The sequence below is a fragment of the Hippopotamus amphibius genome, chromosome 4, assembly GCF_030028045.1.
Source record: "Hippopotamus amphibius kiboko isolate mHipAmp2 chromosome 4, mHipAmp2.hap2, whole genome shotgun sequence".
Lineage (NCBI taxonomy): Eukaryota > Metazoa > Chordata > Mammalia > Artiodactyla > Hippopotamidae > Hippopotamus > Hippopotamus amphibius.
The window spans coordinates 57653329-57671505 of NC_080189.1; the positions used below are offsets into that span (position 1 = coordinate 57653329).

Here is an 18177-nt window from a genome sequence, read left to right on the forward strand (position 1 = left end):
TTCTAGGTAGTTAGAAGAAATCAGTAAATTCATTTTCCTGCCTAGGAGTAGGGTCATTTTCCAATTCTCTTGCTTATGAAAAGATGTGCAATAGAAGTAGATATTAAAAAATTGTAGATTTTGCAGGATCATGTACAAAAATATTTCTACTATGGCTAAATCTCAAATTATGGCCATGTGGCCCCTGAGAACTCTAATCATGTATACATTGGAATGTTTTCATTAAATGTGAACATTTGAATTCTGATCATAAACATTTTCATTTTATATATATTGCATGTCACAATAGTGATTTAGGCCCAGTTAAATTTTAAAGTAGGGACACTTGTATTCAAGGAAGTCTTTAATTAAGGTAATAAAATGATTGTTTTTCCAAAATATGAGTGCTAATTTATTACTTTAATTGCTATTCTTTCCTGAAACTTATATTCTAGGTATTACTTTTAGTTATAGATATTTCATAATTTTTCACTAATATGAAAGTATACACATGTCTGGACAAACCAGAGTATATGTTTGTATACAGCATAAAGTTAGTTAAGGTGATAAGAAAATACACACTATCTTGTACATATATGTGACATATTTTTTATATATGTGACATATCTTTTAGATATTGATATTCTCAGTTAAGAATGTCATGGGAGACAGTTTATACAGTGGTTAAAAAAAGGGTTCTGAATTCAGATATTATTTTATCACTGACTAGCTGTGTGACTTTGCCCATTTCCTCTGTTTTCTTTAGGATATCTCTACTAAGATACAGAAAGGTCAGCTGATATCTCAAATTAGATGTGAATCACAGCCCAGAGAGGTGGAAGGCACCATCTGGTCTAGTCTTACACAGGCAGGAAAACATAGAGCTAATTGTCACATTCTCCAGTCTTCCTCTCCCCAACTGAAAGTCCCTAATAAAACTTTTGATTAGCACCTTGTTATTTTCTTTCCATATTTGTGACCCTGGAGTCATCTTTTACTCCTTTTTCCTTTGCCTCCCACTTCTTATTGCTGAGCCTTTTTGATTGGTCACATTCTTTGCCTCATTAAAAACAAAAATGTTCATATATTTCTTACAACTAGACTCTGGTTATGCCAAACACAACTTGGTTTTGAAAATATCTCAAAGGCAAGTATCTTATCCCTTTAAATTATTTCAAATTCTCCACAGATATTAATATAGGTAGGTCATCAGAGTGGATGTTCAGTAAGTGCTCAGTTGATAGTTACAAGTGCTGTCCATTTTTTTTCACTGTAGGTTGGTGTACCCTTAATCCGCATTGCAGAGATTCATTCATTTGGAAAACTTTTAAAAAATCAAATACTTAAAATACAACAATACTACTCATTTTCTCTGCCATTTGCCACTGTTTAAGTTCTGTGGACATTTGGGGATTGGAAAACAGCTCTAAAAACCACAAAGAGGTCATGAATGTTGACAACCATGGATCCCTCTGAAAAATAAGCACCTGCTCTTCTTATTTACAATAAAAACAAATGCCTGGTCTTTGTACAGGTCAAACAGGTTTTTCAGATTTTGCAAAAGGTAATTATTTGATATTAAGACTGTAGCTGTCTTTGGATCTTGGTAATAAGATCTTAATCAAATATTGGGGGCTTCTGATACTACAACAATACCTTGGCTAAATATTAATGGAGGAAGTTTAGGAAGTAAGAAAGGCTTCCCTGCAGTATACACCTACATATTGTAGCCATGTTTTCACTTGCAATGAGCATGAGGAACAAGTCTAAGATAACAACCAGATTGCCACTAAATTATTTTATGTACTTAATTATGGCATGTTTCAAAATTGTTTCAGTTAACCACTGAGGTAAAAAGCTGGTTAAACATATTAAAAATTTAGTAACATAGAAAGCAAAGGATGCTAGCTGTTTACATGCATGCCTGCCACCCATATTAGGTTATGAGCATCTTGTTAGCAGGAATTATTTTTTTCAAATGGCATTTTCAATGCTTACCCTAATATTTGGCCCATAATAGGTATTAAATAATGAATGAATGAGTGCCTGATTTAGATAACCCTAAACACATATATGCTTTTGGGACCTATAAGGGAAATATGTTATTAACTACTGCCCAAATGAAGCCTAATTCAGGTAAAAATTCTATAGCTGCATTGTCCAATATGGTAGCCATTAGACATATGTGGCTATTTACATTTAAATTAAAATTAAGACATAAAATAAAACCTTAAAATTAATAGAGATAAAATAAAATAAAATAAACCTCAATGGCATAACCATACTTTAAGTGCTCAAAAGCCAAATGAAGCTAGGGACTACCATATTGGATAGGGCAGATATCAAACATTTCCTTGATATGGAGAGGAGGGGAGAAGAGAATAGGCTTGACAGAGAGAAAGAAAGGAGAATAGACAAACTTGATGACTGGATGTTGGGCAGGGCAATAAGCAAGAGAAAGGAGTCTGGGATGGCATTTAGCTTTCTGGCTAAGGTTGGTAGATACTAGAACCACTTATTTAAACAGGGAATACAGAAAGAATGGCAATTTGGGGGAAAAGATGTTTCACTTTTTGGTATATTGGACCTGTATACTGCCTCTGGCACTTCAAAGTGGAGACATTTAGATGGTAACTGGGTATATAGTTTTAGAGCTTCAAAGATAAAGATTTGGGATGTACCAGTGTCACATGAAACCATGGGAGTGAATGAAATCATGCAGGAGAATGCAATCATACTGTAGAGAAAAGAGAAGGCTCAGAAAACTGGGAATTTAGTGGACATAAATATTTTAGACTGTGATTCTTAACTATTTGGATTGATGAACTTTCTGAAAATCAGATGACTTCTAGAAAATGCCAAATTTCACAGACTTACAAAATTTTGTAGTTTCTGAGGTGTTGAAACCCCGGTTGTGAATTCTCACAGATTTCAGGTTTTAAATGGTGAAAGAAGAAGGGAAGCTCACGAAGGACAGTGAGAAGGGAGCCAGACAGTAGGAAAACCAGATTTCTAACTCATGGAGATGTATTCATCTGACTTAATGCAACAGTAGATATAAACCTTTTAAATGAGTAACCCGCTTCTCTTATATACCTCTTTGTAAAATCAGGAAAGCAAGAATGAACATTTATAAGTAATTTATTGGATTCCCTTTTTCTTTATAGTCCCTCAGATCTAGCAATTGAATTCTCTCTCCATTATTCCTTGGTCTTTCTTTCTTTGATTCTTAGAAACCATGGCTTAGTTAACTCAGGAAAGAGTTTCTCAGAGTATATGAACAATCCCACAATGATATTCTCTTCCACACAGGTATAACATAGGAGTAGAGCAAGGCAAGCATGCATTTGTGTTTCATTGGGATCCCTGCCTTTTATGTCACACTTACCTACAGAAGTGATGATGACGGTGAAATGAGTTTCATCTCGCCTTCCAGTTACGTTGTTGTAAGCACAGCACACATAGTCAGTTGTCTTCTGGGCTATTTTCTCAGATATAACTTCTAAGCGAGGCCCGTGCTTAATGACATATGTGGCATTGTCTGTCCTCCGGATCCAGGAGTAGGTGTTGGGAGGATAAGAATCAGCAGAACAATCAAACAAGATGGCTTCTCCAATATCCACAGTGAACACTTCCCCTACTTTTAGCCCTTTATCAGAATTAACTTGAAGTCCATAAGGTCCATCTACATTAATTGAAAAAAGAAATAAAGGGGTGACATAAATAATCACAACATAGTTTTGAGTTTGGGAGAGCTTAGCAGCATTTTATTTTCCATGAAAGTCTTCATGTTAAACGTGGGCAAATAGGTCCTCATTTAGACCCCCAGTAAATGATATGGACCTAAAAGTGTTTTATTCTGGTATCCATGGAAATGGAAATCATTTGAGATGTGATTGAACTTATTTGAAATAGTGTAAGCTCTGAAACTTAGGATATAATTTTATAGACACTGTTATCATAATTGTGGTTCTAAGCTTCTGAGTCATGTATTGACAAATCTGCAATCTTGTTAGACAAACTCCATCTTTCTGAAACTGCAATTGTACTTAAAAGCATATAAAAAATAAATTATGGTCACTAATTTCTCTTGACAACCTTTCTTTAAGTATTATCTATTTTTCTTCTAAGTGCTGGGACAGTTCATGCAAATACTTATGTTACATAGTTTCACATGGAACACAAATTTGTACAAAAAGATATAGGAGTGTACCATATTTTCATGACATTTTAAGAGTTTAAAGAATTTAAAAAATTCTTCCCCACAAGCTAAGATTTCATTTGGAAAATGTACATCTTTGTTATCACTAACAAATATGTATTGATCGTCAATACGCTACTTAATCATGGATATTCCATGATGTTTTCCTTATACTGCAATATTTCTGTAGCAGTTTGCTATTTCTATGGCACCAGACTGCCTGCAGGTAAAGACACATTTCCCACTGATTTCTTCAGAGAACATATAAAAAGAGAGATTTAAAAAATATTCCCCAGGGACTTCCCTGGTGGTCCAGTGGTAAAGAACCTGCCTTCCTGTGCAGGGGACACAGGTTCCATCCCTGGTCAGGGAACTAGGATCCCACATGCTGTGGGGAAACTAAGCCCGTGCGCTGCAACTATTGAGCTCATGCACCTCAACGAGAGAGCCCGTGTATGCTAAACTACAGAGTCCATGTGCTCTGGAGCCTGCACGCCACAACTAGAGAGCCCACATGCCTTGGAACTTGAGCACCACAACTAGAGAGAGAAAGCCTGCATGCCATAACTAGAGAGAAGCCTGAGTGCCACAATGAAAGATCTCGCATGCCTCAATGAAGATCCCACATACTGCAACTAACACTCAATGCAGCCAAAGAAAATAAGTAAATAAAATAAATAAATATTAAAAAAATTCCCTAGCTAGATAGGTTTTTCTCATTCGATATATATCCTGACTTATATTCTAAAAACTTTAAGGGTTAGGCGTTATTGTGCTCATTTTTCAGCTGATCATAACCAACATTCATTGGATGTTTGCCATCTGAGGGCACTTTAAGTACTTATGCAGACAACCACATTTCATCTTTAAAGCAACCACATGTGGTAAATGTTATTATTCCTACTATAAGGTGAAGGAAGAGATATTTAAAAATTAATTTTCCCATGGTACACAGCTATTAAATAGAGGATCTGGGACTCTAAAATATATGTATTTAGTTATTCGTATTACCTCTCCAAAAAACTGTTAAATGGTGTAACTTGCTTTATCAAAATAGTTTCTGTTTTCCTAACTGTATTATTTGTTCTACAATAAATTATTGTCTAATTATATATTAATTCTGTACTCAATCAAGTAATCAATCAAAAATACTTGTTTGAGAGATACTGTTACATATGTAATATGTGAGCGATAAAAATTGTGTAAGACAGTTTCCATTCTCAAGGAATTTATAAACTGGATAGGGCTATGGATGGATTGCTCAGAAATAACCTAATCTCAAAGGTGCTGATTTAAAAAAAAGTAATGACTGTTTACCTCTCAATGTGTGGAATAATATAATGTAGTGATTAGACAGTGGGATAACTAGGCTAAATCCTGATTTTGTCAATGACTAGAAAGGTGTTCTTCGAAAGTCATTTAAACTTTTGGGGTCTCACTTTTCTCCCCTTTACTATAAAAAGATCAATTAGATGACTGGTTGCCAATCGTGCTACCTTTGAAACATCATGATTCATGCCATGCTAAAGTGATTTTGGATACTGGCAAGCCAACCTCAAATTTGCAGATTCCCAGAGTAATTCTCCATTATGTCAGCATTTTCTGACCCATCTATCATTGGGGAGACAAATTTCCCAAGATACTACAGAAACTGAAGGTGCAAAACAATTAATTATATTTAGCTAGAGGACATACACTTTACACATATTTGCTTCCTAAAAACACAGAGGCGTCTGAAGGAAACCTATAGATTTGTATTAATATGTAAAAATGAGATGATCCTGCTTTCAGAAAGCAAAAGTAGAAGTACCTTCAAATTTGAAGTAATCAGGAACTGGGGATGGAGGGTTAAAGTGAAGAGAAACAAATATCCCTTTCCTGTGACTGCACTAGAACCCTGTCATACTGTTCTCTCATTTCAGGCTGTGATACGGTCTCAGGGGAAAACCTCTGTTTTAGAACTGTGTGTTGTAAAATAAAACCCTCTTATTTTGAATTCCACTGAATAGTAAGTTGTGTAATGGGAATGAAAATTTGGTTTTCACTCACTTGACCAAAATCAACACTGAGATGCTCCTGTGCGCAGGATACTGTTCTAGGCATTATGAGGAGACCTGAGGTGTCATATACGTGGTTCCTGCTGCTATTATCTCAGACCCAGTGCAGCAGCAGGGTCCTCTCAAGTTGTCAGCATTGATAGAACATTAGGGAAGAAAAGACCAGTGACCGGTGGGCTCTGGTTATGGTTCCCATGGTAGGAAACCAACAGAGGTTTGGAGCAGCAAAAGCCTGAGTCTGTCACAAAGGCTAAAGTCTGAGAGCATTTCTGAGAGCAGAGCAAGGCAGGCTTGAAAAAAGAAGTGTGGTCATTCAGTATAAGTTTCTGTCTTCCCACTTATTTTCAGGATTTACAGAATACGGGTATAAAAGCAAATTGTTTGATAATGTAACACATAAACATGAGAAATATTGCTTTCAAAGTGTGCTGACATTACTCAAAACTTTTTGGGGACCTTCCCATCTGGAATTGCTTTAGGACCTACAACATAATGGAGTATTCTCAAAAGCAGTAATCCTTCCATTCTGGAGAGTGGGTTTGATTTGCAGAGAAAGCCCACAGAAATTTAGAGCCAAGGCTGGTGAATAAGGTTGATTATCTAATTTAATGATCACTCTAGTTTAAAATAAAACAAGTTTCTAAATAAAGGAATCTGATTGTCTTAGTTCGTCTTCCTTATACTCATGTTTATTTTGCTCTTGCAACTTCCTCATTTATTGGGTTTCATGACTAGCATAATATTTTCTCTTCTGTCTGTCTTAAATATATGCTGTATCTGGCTCTTGGGAGTCAGCATCAAATACCTCAAGCTCCTCCAGCCCCCACACAAGCACCTCTTCCAGTTCTTGGAACCAACACCTTGAAGAATTTAAGTTCCTTGCTTCTGATATGATTTCTAAAAATGTAACATATTTTATCTGATTTTATAAGAAATACATGTTCACTGAAGAAAATCCTAAAATTCCAGAGAAGCATGAAGATGAAAACTCATTTGTTTTCATCTCAGAGAACAAATATCCGTATTTCAGTGCATGATCTTTAAGTCTTTTTCCTATACCCCCCTCTTTCTCTCTCTCTCTCTCTCTCTCACACACACACACAGATGGACTGATCTATCATCTATCTATCTATCTATCTATCTATCTATCTATCTATCTATCTATCATCTACCTACCTATCTATCTTACTCTACCTATTGCTTACAATCTATTTTCTTCTTACTACACTATGATGTTATTTCCTTCTTCATTAGCATGTCAGGCTGAACATCCTTTACTCTGAAGTGCAGCCTAGTATATTATTCATGTGAATGAGCAATCCAATTGAAGACATTTGGAGTGACTCAACCAGTGTGGCCTCTGACATTGAAGATTAAAGCAGAATGATAATTCTGTTTTGACTGTGGTTCAGTTTCTTGCCCAGAGAACTCCCAATAGAAATGAACCCTTTGCCTCAGGAATGGCTGTTTACTGAGTGACTTGTAAAATACATATCATCTGTTCTCTTTAACAATTTATGGCTGGGCGGGCACAGTACCTAAATTTCCATCATGATGCTGCTTGCCACCCTGCTTGGGAGCAGATGGTAAGTATTTACTGTGAATGACTTTTTTTTCTTTAATTTTTATCACTTAGAGCACTTCCCTGCAGCAGTGCCATATGTTGCACACAAAATGCAGTGGTTACTGGGTTATTATTTACAACAGAGCTGGAAGGCATATACATTTCATGAACTGCAAGTAGTTACTAGGCTGAATTACTGGCTTGATATTGTATTCCGCCAATGCCAATACCAGGTTATGACATCATAACCTCATAAATATATGGTTACTCTTGATTTTGTTATACTTTTTTCTGCCAAAATAAAAAATAATTCTTGCTTTCATGAAGGAAATTGTCATAGAAACAGCATCTTAAGAAAATAGAAGAGGTGATTCATCCTGAAATTCTAAATTATGATGTGGTCCTCTATGGGGGAATATTGGAATATAACATTTACTACATTGTTGAGGAACTTTGCTAAACGTCAGAAAAAACAAAAACAAAGTAAAACAAAACAACGAAGGGCCACAGCCTATAACTAAGAAGCTGTTATAATGGGAATTTAGCCTTTTTACAGCTTCATCAAGTAACACTGAAATCTTAAAGGGATATGAAGAAAGATAATTTGGTCCATTTTAGTCAAGTTCAAAAAACCTCTACTGAATTCTTAATCTATGTTAAGGATTGCCTTAGGGATAGAAAGATGAATAACAAAGAGCTCCTATTTTGGCCTGAGGTGCAAGGAAACATAATGCAGTGAGTTCCAGGGAGAGATGTGCATGGGGTGCTGTAGGAGCACAGCAAACCTCTCGGTGACACTGAAGACGTGAGACCAGATGGGGGGGCAGGTGAGCCTTTCTGGAGAAGATGATATTGTGGGGACTTCCTAGGTGGCGCAGTGGGTAAGAATCCGCCTGCCAATGCAGGGGACATGGGTTTGAGCCCTGCTCCAGGAAGATACCATATGCAGCGGGGCAACTAAGTCCGTGTGCCACAACTATTGAGCCTGTGCTCTAGAGCCCGTGAGCCACAACTATTGAGCCCACGTGCCGCACCTACTGAAGCCCATGCGCCTAGAGCCCTTGCTCTGCAACAAGAAATGCCACCGTAATGAGAAGTCTTCACACCACAACAAAGAGTAGCCCCTCCTCACCGCAACTAGAGAAAGCCCGTGTGCAGCAACGAAGACCCAACACAGCCAATTAAATAAATAAATAAATTTATATTAAAAAAAGAATGTGACATACTGTTTAAAAAAAAAAAAAGATGATATTGTGAAGGAAGAGGAGGGTGTAACCAGGTGAAGAAAGAGAAGTGGGAACAACATCAACTAAGGCACATATTCCCAGTCTGCATGGACTGATAAAGACTGAAAGCATACTGATGCCATATCAACAGGATAAATGACAAATATTCAAATTACATATTTTATTTAATTCTTGTAACCCCAAACCAAAAACAAAACAAAACAAAAACAACAACAAAATGGCTAAAATAGTGATAGTAAAAGAAATAATGAATCTGGGTTGTGTTTCTATGTTATATGATAGGTAATAATTGCTTAGCACAAACCAGGCCATGATGTTTGATTTTTGAATCAAATCAAACCATAAGTGAAGGAGTGAATAGATGAATGAATTAGTGAATAACTGAAGATCAATAAGATGAAATGTTGACCAAGTGAAGGGTTTTGCATTTGAATGCAAAAATAATCAAGGAAATGAATTAACACTCTATTCACTATTACCACATAGTAAGAGTAAAAATCTTTCTTAAATCATCTAGATAATTCATCTTTACAATGTGTAAATGGAACGCACGTTATAAAATTTTCTAAATGTTTTTCTTTCTACTACCTGCCATTGGTTTTCACTCAAGACAGTCGTTTCTCTGTGAGACATTCATAGACTATTTCTAAAAGAGTGTAAAGAAGAAAGTTCAGTCTATAAATAGAAGACATGTTCTGTAAAATCTGAACTTATTCAGATGGGGATATTCTAATTCTTTCAAATCACACAGGAAAGGAAAGAAGAGTTAAGAGTTTAAACATAATATTTAACATTTACAGGTGTGATTATGGTTTTCCCCCATTTTAATACTTTACATACTGTGTATCACCATATTCTGTGATAATTATAAGATTAGAGCATGACCTTGCACATGCTTAAGATCATATTTTCACTTTGTTAGATTAAACTAAACTATATAGCAAAACAAAAGTGTATTTCAAGATGCAAATGATATTTTCATGTACCTGTAATTGCTTATGCAATTTCCCCCATAAATTTTTCATTTAAATTTATGGCTAAAGTTTAAAGATAAGTAAATAGATGCCAAGATAAATAGATATAAGAAAGAATTAATGTAAAGAAAATATTTTCATGTAGAAAAATAAAATGTGTCAAATAATGGTAACATTTGGGGAAGAAAGTTCTTCTCAAAGTATTCTTTCAGCTTTCTCTTTGCAGGCATCTTCTAAATTACCCAGGCTTTCCACAACTTTTTGCTGTCATGTTGTCAATTATGTCAGGATAGTTTGGGCTCCAAGAGAAAAAAAAAATAAGAAAGAAAAAAAAGAGGAAAAGCAAAAGAGCAAACATCACTGAGTTTTTGCTATGTGCCACTCACTGCCTTCTTTACACCTAAAATCTCACTTAATCCTCCCCATCCCTGTAGAGATAGGTATTAACCTTACACTGGGACAGTGTAGATAAGGAGATGAGGAAACTGATGCACAGAGTGATAATGGTGGAAACAGGGCTTTACCCAGGCAGTCTGAATCGACAGCTTAGGCTCATGACACCGTGCTATCCACTGCACTCACTAAAGGACACGGCATCTACTACAATCCATGGCCGAAACAAAATGTAATCAGGCTTTCTTCGGTGGACAAAGAATACTCCAACACAATCTTACTTCTGCTGTCTCTTACCACCTTAAATGATGGTTCCTCTGAATTAATATTCAGTAGTGATATCTGGCTGGTTTAATACCTTGTTTTGCATTTTGTACTTTTTCTATGTGAATGTAAACCATTTAGACCGAATGATAAAGAATAATGTAAGGATGTGTCTATATAGCCCTAGATTTGATTCCATTTGTCTGCTCACATTTTCTTTCACTGTGTTCACGTAACTTGAATGCTGAGGTCTGTGCTACCTGGAGTTGAATGGAAATTTTAATTAATGTCAGAATAATCTTATTCAGTTAAGAATATGACTACACTATAAATAGATGGTGCCAAATCTAAAATTTTCACTCCAATTCAATGCTAGCTGTGCAGATATTCACAGTTTATACTTTGTAAAATCTATTTTTCTGCCTGTGCTTTAAGGCAGACAGAATATTTTCACACTGTTATCTGAATATAAGGTTATGCAAAACTACCATAAAGATATAGCAAAAAGTTCAGCTATAAAAATAATTTCATTGTTAAACACAATATAACTAATGATTGTAATAAATCTTATATAATTTGCTTCTAGTGAGTGGTGTTTTGGTATTTTTTAGTGAAAAACTTTAATTTCCTTCTTCTTTGGCACTCTTTAATATAATTTCTTCTGTTTCTGCATGAAGGGATTGATTCGTCTTTGAGACACTGAATTCTGAACTAGGTTGGACTAGCAGTTAATTCTCTTTGGGTTCCCCTACACCAAAGCCAAATTATACAATCAATGTATGAAGTTTTTTCTATTTCTATGGGAACAATATTTTTCAGAAAAAAAATGCTTTCAAATTGCTCTTAGACATGTTTAATCACTGTATGTAGCTCAAAATTGGTGTCTTTTTCTCTGTGTTATAGGTTAATAAAATCAATCTTATCTCCCTTTTTCCTCTCCTATATATACTCTTTCTATAATTATATGACATTTGTGATCTATCTTGAAAACATGCTCTCTTGACAAACATTTCTTGGTTTAGTCTAGAATACATGTGTGTACTTATTTATAAAACATTCTCTGGTCTTTTTAGAAATTTGAACCTTTGCTTAAAAATTAATTTCCCTCATTGTTTACCAAATAATGCCTGGCATTCAAAGCTCCCCATAATCTGACTCAAATATACAGGAATCCTATGCTTTCAAAAACTTTGCTTTACGCCACTTCGCTTTTATGAAAGACTGACATTAGTACCTGTTTTAGCTGACTGAAAGAAATCTGAAGAGGATATTTGCTTTCACAAAAAAAAGATGAAAAGCAAAGGAGCCATTTTAGAGGCAGTGAGCACCCTAGCAGCGAAAGTGGAGCCACCAAGCTCCTTCCCAGGGAACTACACTCAGCATCTCAGCATGAATCCTCCATAGCTTTGAACTGTGTCTGTGAGCACCTGTACTTTATTTTGATTTTTTTTGTGCATCCGTTAGCAAGACATGTCTTAAGGCAATTGCTTATTCGCTTTATACCATTTCGGTTTACACAAGGTTTCGTAGGAACGCTCTACTTTCTGATGGAGGGGAGTGGGGAACTTGTATCTATTACTTGCTGTATCCTACACTCTAGCCAAACTGGACCATTTGTCAAATACTTTCACCTCTGCTTAGTGTCTGTGCCTGCTGTCCCTATTGCCCGAAATGTTTTTTCCAGACATTGCCTCTCACCCCATTCATACCTGTAGTTCAAGGTCCATATCAAATGTTACTTTCTACAATAAGCCTTCTCTCCAGCTGGAAGTAATGTTTTACTTCTCTGAACTCCCATAGTTTCATAATATTATAGTAATAATAATGGCCAACAGTTACATAGTATTTACTACGGGCCAGTCACTGTTCTAAGCAATTTACATATAGTAACAGATTTAATCCAAACAATAACTCTGTGAAGTAGGTACTGTCATTATTACCATTATATGGATGAAGCAAGCGAGGTACAAGAGAGGTAAGGCACTAGAGGCCTACATGTGCTGGTGCTTTTTTCCAAAGAGTTAGTAACACACTTCCTCAAAAAGGCAATCAATTTTCTATTGAAGAAAATAGAATACAGATGTATCAATAATACAGTCTCCATTTACTGAATGCTTGTTTGGTGTCAGTCACTTGCTAATTTTCAGACAGAATTTCATTTAATGTGGTAAGGTAGTTTTAACCATCTCCATTTTACAGATGAGGCTCAGAAAGGTCAAGGCATTTCTCTAAGGTCACATAGGTAATGACAGAATCCATTTCCTACTTAGGTCCATCTACCTCCTAAGCACTTAAACACTAGGCTTTCGCGCCTTTCTGAGATATATTTGATGAGTGAGTAGAGACATTTACAAGGCTTAATTCTACCCTTGTGGTTCACCCAGCTGAAACCTCCACCCTCATGCCACAGGGTGAGAAGCTTTCCTTTGCCACGCCTTATTTATTTTGTTATACTGCTGCTGTGTCCATGCACTAAGCTATAATACAATGGTAACAGATGACTCCGCAATGCGATAAGCCATTGGTTCAACTAAGGGAGATTTTGCACACACCACTCCCTCTCCCCTGCACTCAGGGGATATATGGCAATGTCCAGAGATATTTTTACTTGTCACAACAGGAGGGGAGGGTGTTACTGGTAGGGGCCAGGAATGTTGTTAAACATCCTATTATGCATAGGACAAGTCCCCCAAAAAAAGAGTTGTCCAGCCAAAATGTCATTAGTGTGGAGGTTGAGAAACCTTGTGAGAAGCTGAAATTAGAATGCAATGTTAAACATATTAGAGGTGGTGCTATGGAGTAGAGGGGACAGGGAAAAATAATTCAGTCAAGAAAGAGAGATCTTGCTTGGTTTGGTGATGATAATATGACGTGAACTGAAAAGGCTGGCGAACTTAACTTGTACATGAGATTAAACAACAATAACGATAGCAACTACATCAACAGAAAAAAAGAGCCAAAGAAAATTGAAATCTGAAATAATTATGGATTCCCTGGGAGGCTGAATACCTTACTGTAGAATAATTACATTTTCTCTGTGATCCTCTGTGCACACTGCCTCTAGAAATGGAGCTGAGAAAGTGGGCAGAGAGAACAGCCATACCCTGGGCCGCATTTCCCATGCATAACCCAGAAACATTCTTCCTCCCTGTGGTCAGTTCCAGAGCACATCCCTCTCCCATTTTATGATGAACAACTCTTCCTCCACGGGGGTGAATAAATCAGTGCCTTCTGTATGGTTCTGGGTTCTTGAAATTGAGGTTCCTACTTTCCACTGGAAATAAAGTCACACAATGCACTGAGTCAGAAAATGTATCCTAAAAGGCCCTGGCCAGTATCTCAACTTGATCTTCAAGAAACAGGGCTGTGCAAGTAACTATATTTCATGACAAGACAGTGCCCAGGAAGTAAAACCTGACATCTGGTGTTGATGTTCTCTGTGACTACTCTCGTGAAAACTTCCCAGAAGAAAACTCATGCATATATATATATATATATATATATATTTTTTTTTTTTTTTTTTTTTTTTTAAACTCACAATATATAGTAGGCATGATGATGTCACTTTCCATCTCACTGACAGGGTTCTTCACCAGGCAACTGTAATTTCCAATATCTTCTTTGGTCACTGGAGCAATATGAAGGCTGTTGTTTTGGGGAGAAAAGGAGTTGGTAGAGCTGGTGTGGATAGGCCTCCCATTTTTTAGCCACTGGTAAACCAGCCGGGTACCCCCGTCCACAAGGCATGTCAGGGTCATGTTTCCCACATACTCTACAGCCCCAGAAGAAGGCTGAGTCTGTACCACCGGTTTTGTGACAGGATCTGCAACATCAAAACAGACAGAAATGATTTTTGCCACCACAGAATTATAATAAAAGTCTATGAGGTCTTTCAAATATTAAATCCTAGGACAATGATTCCAAAGTTTTGCACTTTGGAAATGTAGACAGTTCAGGAAGTAATGAAAGAAGAGAATAAAAAAGTCATGGCAAGTACAAAATGATAAAATATAAAAAAATAATTTATAGCAGAGATAACCGATTCTAGAACTTGCTCTTTAAGGGTTTTCTAATGAAAACCTTTACTTTACAGATAATGCAGTTAGTGGTCGAGAACATCAGCTTCCTTACTGCTTGTTCATCGTGTTTCCCCCCCACACCATAAAGGTGTATCCTCACAGGCAAAGTTTACGTAGCCCATTCCCTTCTCTCGATTTGTCCTAATCGCCCAAGAGCAGCTGATTGGGATAGACGTGGTGAGCCCAAATTCCTAGCCACCGTCTGCAAAATACAAAGCTCAGGTATATTACATTTTGGGGGGATTGAGAGAAAGTTTTAAAGAATCACATTTGCACCACTTACTTTTTTTTCTATGTAATTGAACTTATTATATGTTTTAATTACTGTGCATTTACACTGCAGCATTATGTTAGTCACTGTACCGTGTTAATCACTTTTACAAACCAAAGCCTATAATAATCTCCTTCTATGCATGACTGTAGGACACACAGAGAGTGAGATGAGATATAAGTAACAGACAATTGGCTCCAATGCTGACTTCCAATTTCCTATCAAACTTTTAACTGGGGTTGATGCATCTTCTCAGGTACATTTGTCTTGACTCATGTTCATGTTTCTTTTTGCACTGGAAAACAGATCCAATTCTTCCACTCAGAGAAGACAGGAGAAAATGAAAGATAAGGAGAAAGGAGGTTGAAAGGCAACTTTGCAGGGGAGCTGAGTAGTTCTGAAGACTCTAGCCTTTCTCAAGATGGGTGCAATCAAGTTGTCCACTCAATTTAACCCTTTATAGTCTATGGCAAGAACAAAGGGATTGGAAAAGCTTTTGTTTACATTACTAGGATTTAAAAAGAAAAATGAATTGGTACATTTGTTTGTAGAAAAAGCTTATGTTTCAAATATGCCCATGCATGGAAATATATGTGGTATGGAATAAGCCAAATAGGTGATATCGAAGGTCTCATATGGGAGAACCAATCATTAGAATAGATGTTGGTAGTGTGATCATACACTTGCATTTAACAGTGTAACTCAGATATGGAAGTTTCCTGAGAAGATGGGTTTACATGGGCCCTAAACCCCTGTTAAGACCTCTTCGTTGCAGGGGGAAGGTGCAATACAGGAGTAAGTTACTAAGAGGTACAAACTACTCTGTATAAAATTAAAAAAGCTCCAAGGATATGCTGTACAGCATGAGGAACAGATCCAATATTTTATACTAACTACAAATGGAGTATAATCTATAAAAATTTTGAATCACTATATTGTATACCTGTAACTAATATAATACTGTAAATCAACTATACCTCAATAAAAACATTTTTAGAAAGAAGTTTTGGCTGCATTTCCCTAAACAGATCCAATTGTACTACACATTAACAAGTAATGGATATTCTATTAAAAGTTTGGAGGGAGAGAGAGAATCCAGGGGAATTCCATGAAAATATGAAAATATCCTCCTTTTCTCTCCCCAAAGTTGTTCTCTAGGCATCTGCTGCCACATCCCGTGTCTTTGTTCCCCTGCAATCTCTCCAGTTTCCACTCACTTACTGTGCACATATTTACTGAGTGCCTACAAATGGCTGGCATCAGGGTTTAGGCAGTGAGGACAAGCAGCAAACAATACAAAGCCTGCTCCCACGGCCCTTGTATTCTAGGCAAGGAAGAGAAACAATAAAAAAATAGAAATATATAAAATGTCCAGTGTTATGAAAAGAATAAAGCAGAACTCAAGATAAAGAGTAACACTCTCTCTCCCTCTCTCTCTCTCTCTGTACACTTTACATAAGGTGGTCAGGAAAGCTTTTACAAATAAAGTGACACTTTGGCTGAGGCCGAAAGGAAATGGGGGAGAAGAGCAATCTAGGTAGAGTGAATAGCCAAGTACAAAGGCCCTGAGGGGTGAGTGTGTTTGGCCTGCTCTAGGAAGAGCAAGGTGGCCAGTGTGGTCAGAATAGAGTGAGTGAAGGGGTCAGAGAAGCACTGGGTATGTTGAGGGCATCACGTTGGGCCTTGTGGGACACTGTGAGCACTTTGGCTTTGATTGTGAGTGAGATAGGAAGCTACAGGAGGATTCTGAGCTGCAGGAGGCAGGGGTAGCAGCAGGGAGAGTGAGCAGCAGGCTGTTAGGACAGTCCAGGCCAGAGCTGATGGTGAGCGGGGCAGTAGTGGGGGTGGCAAGAAGTGACTCACCTCTGTCCACATTTTGAAGGGAAAGCTGACAGGGTTAACTTGTAGACTGGATGTGGGGTGTGAGAGAAAGAGGGAGTCAAGGGTGATGGCAACGTTTTGGCCCCAGCAACTGATGGAATGAAGTTGGTATTTACTAAAACAGAGGAATATTGTTAAATAGACAGGTTTAGGGGGGAAAATCAGAAGTCGGGCTTTGGACGTAGTATATCTAAGGTATGCTGCTTACATACCTCAATAAGGAATATAAATGTCTGCAAGTTAGCTGAACCCCACTCTCCCTCAGAGGACATTCCCAGCAACTTCTACTGTTCCTTAAGTATGGTCGTTGAGCAAGTCTCAACCTCCCCCAGTGTACCAAAATTGAAAAAAAAATCTTTACGTGACAAAAGTGGGGCTCTTCCCAGGGTGCATTCTGCTAATGAGAAATAAAATTTTCTCTGCCTCATTATATCAGCAACTTTATACTTGATAGTTTCAAGGCAAACAAATAATACATCTACTTATTGCTTGGTTACCTTTAGCTGGACACTGTGCGTATCCTTTATGTGCATGTCTTATTTAATCCTCAGAAAGCTTCATGAGGCAGATAACATCATTCATGCCATGAGACACTGAGGCTTTGAGGGTTAATCTGCCCAAAGTTGCAGAGCCAGGGCCTAAGGCTCAGGTAGTCTAATCTCCTGAGCCATTGCTCACGCTGTGCTACTCAGCTGCCCATGTCACTTACAGTGGACTTACCATCAACGGTGACTTGAATCTTCTGGCTAGCTGACAGAGTTCCATTTCCCTGGATGTTGACCTTCACGATGTAATTGCCTTCATCAGTGAACTGCAGAGGGTTGATGAGCAGGGAGGCATTGGGTGGCATCATGGTGAATTTGTGTTGGTATTCCAAGTCAGGAACCACAGACTTGTTCACAGAGCCCAGTAAGTACTTGGGCATCGTGTGGGGTCTCTCAAACAGCCATATGATCTGGATGTCTGATGCTGGAGTGTGGAATCCATAGTGCACGGGGAGGTAGAGAGCCTGACCCCTGATGCCATGGACGGTGTCTGATGGCACTGCCACCTTCAGCCCGGAGCAAGCACCTGCTACGAAGGAAAGGAAAGCTGTAAAGACCCTGAGCCACATTTCACAATCTAAAGAGGCAGTACAGAGAGAACCCGATTGAGAAATAATCCTTTGCAAAGAAGAGCGGCTTCTAGGTACTGACTATTCTAGTACCGGTTACCTGTACAGGTAAATATTTGTCTCTGAAACCTGCATTTTAAAAACTCCACCCAG

The 18177-nt window shown here is 37.5% G+C and overlaps 1 protein-coding gene across 5 annotated transcripts in view; it reads right to left on the reverse strand.

The window, feature by feature from the left end:
* Positions 1–18177, reverse strand: part of HEPACAM2 (HEPACAM family member 2) — a 79575-nt gene that overhangs the window by 48617 nt on the left and 12781 nt on the right. For 4 of the 5 annotated variants that reach the window (XR_009053325.1, XM_057733227.1, XM_057733230.1 and 1 more), the window contains exons 1-3: positions 17631–18024; positions 14218–14502; positions 3368–3664 (exon numbers count right to left, since the gene is read on the reverse strand). Coding sequence is in view for 4 of the 5 variants with exons in the window: in XM_057733227.1 (XP_057589210.1) it covers positions 3368–3664; positions 14218–14502; positions 17631–18024 (976 nt within the window). In the remaining variant the exon portion in view is untranslated. Of the gene's footprint in view, positions 1–3367; positions 3665–14217; positions 14503–17630; positions 18025–18177 lie in introns of those variants that run through there. The other variant, XM_057733231.1, reaches the window with a different exon arrangement.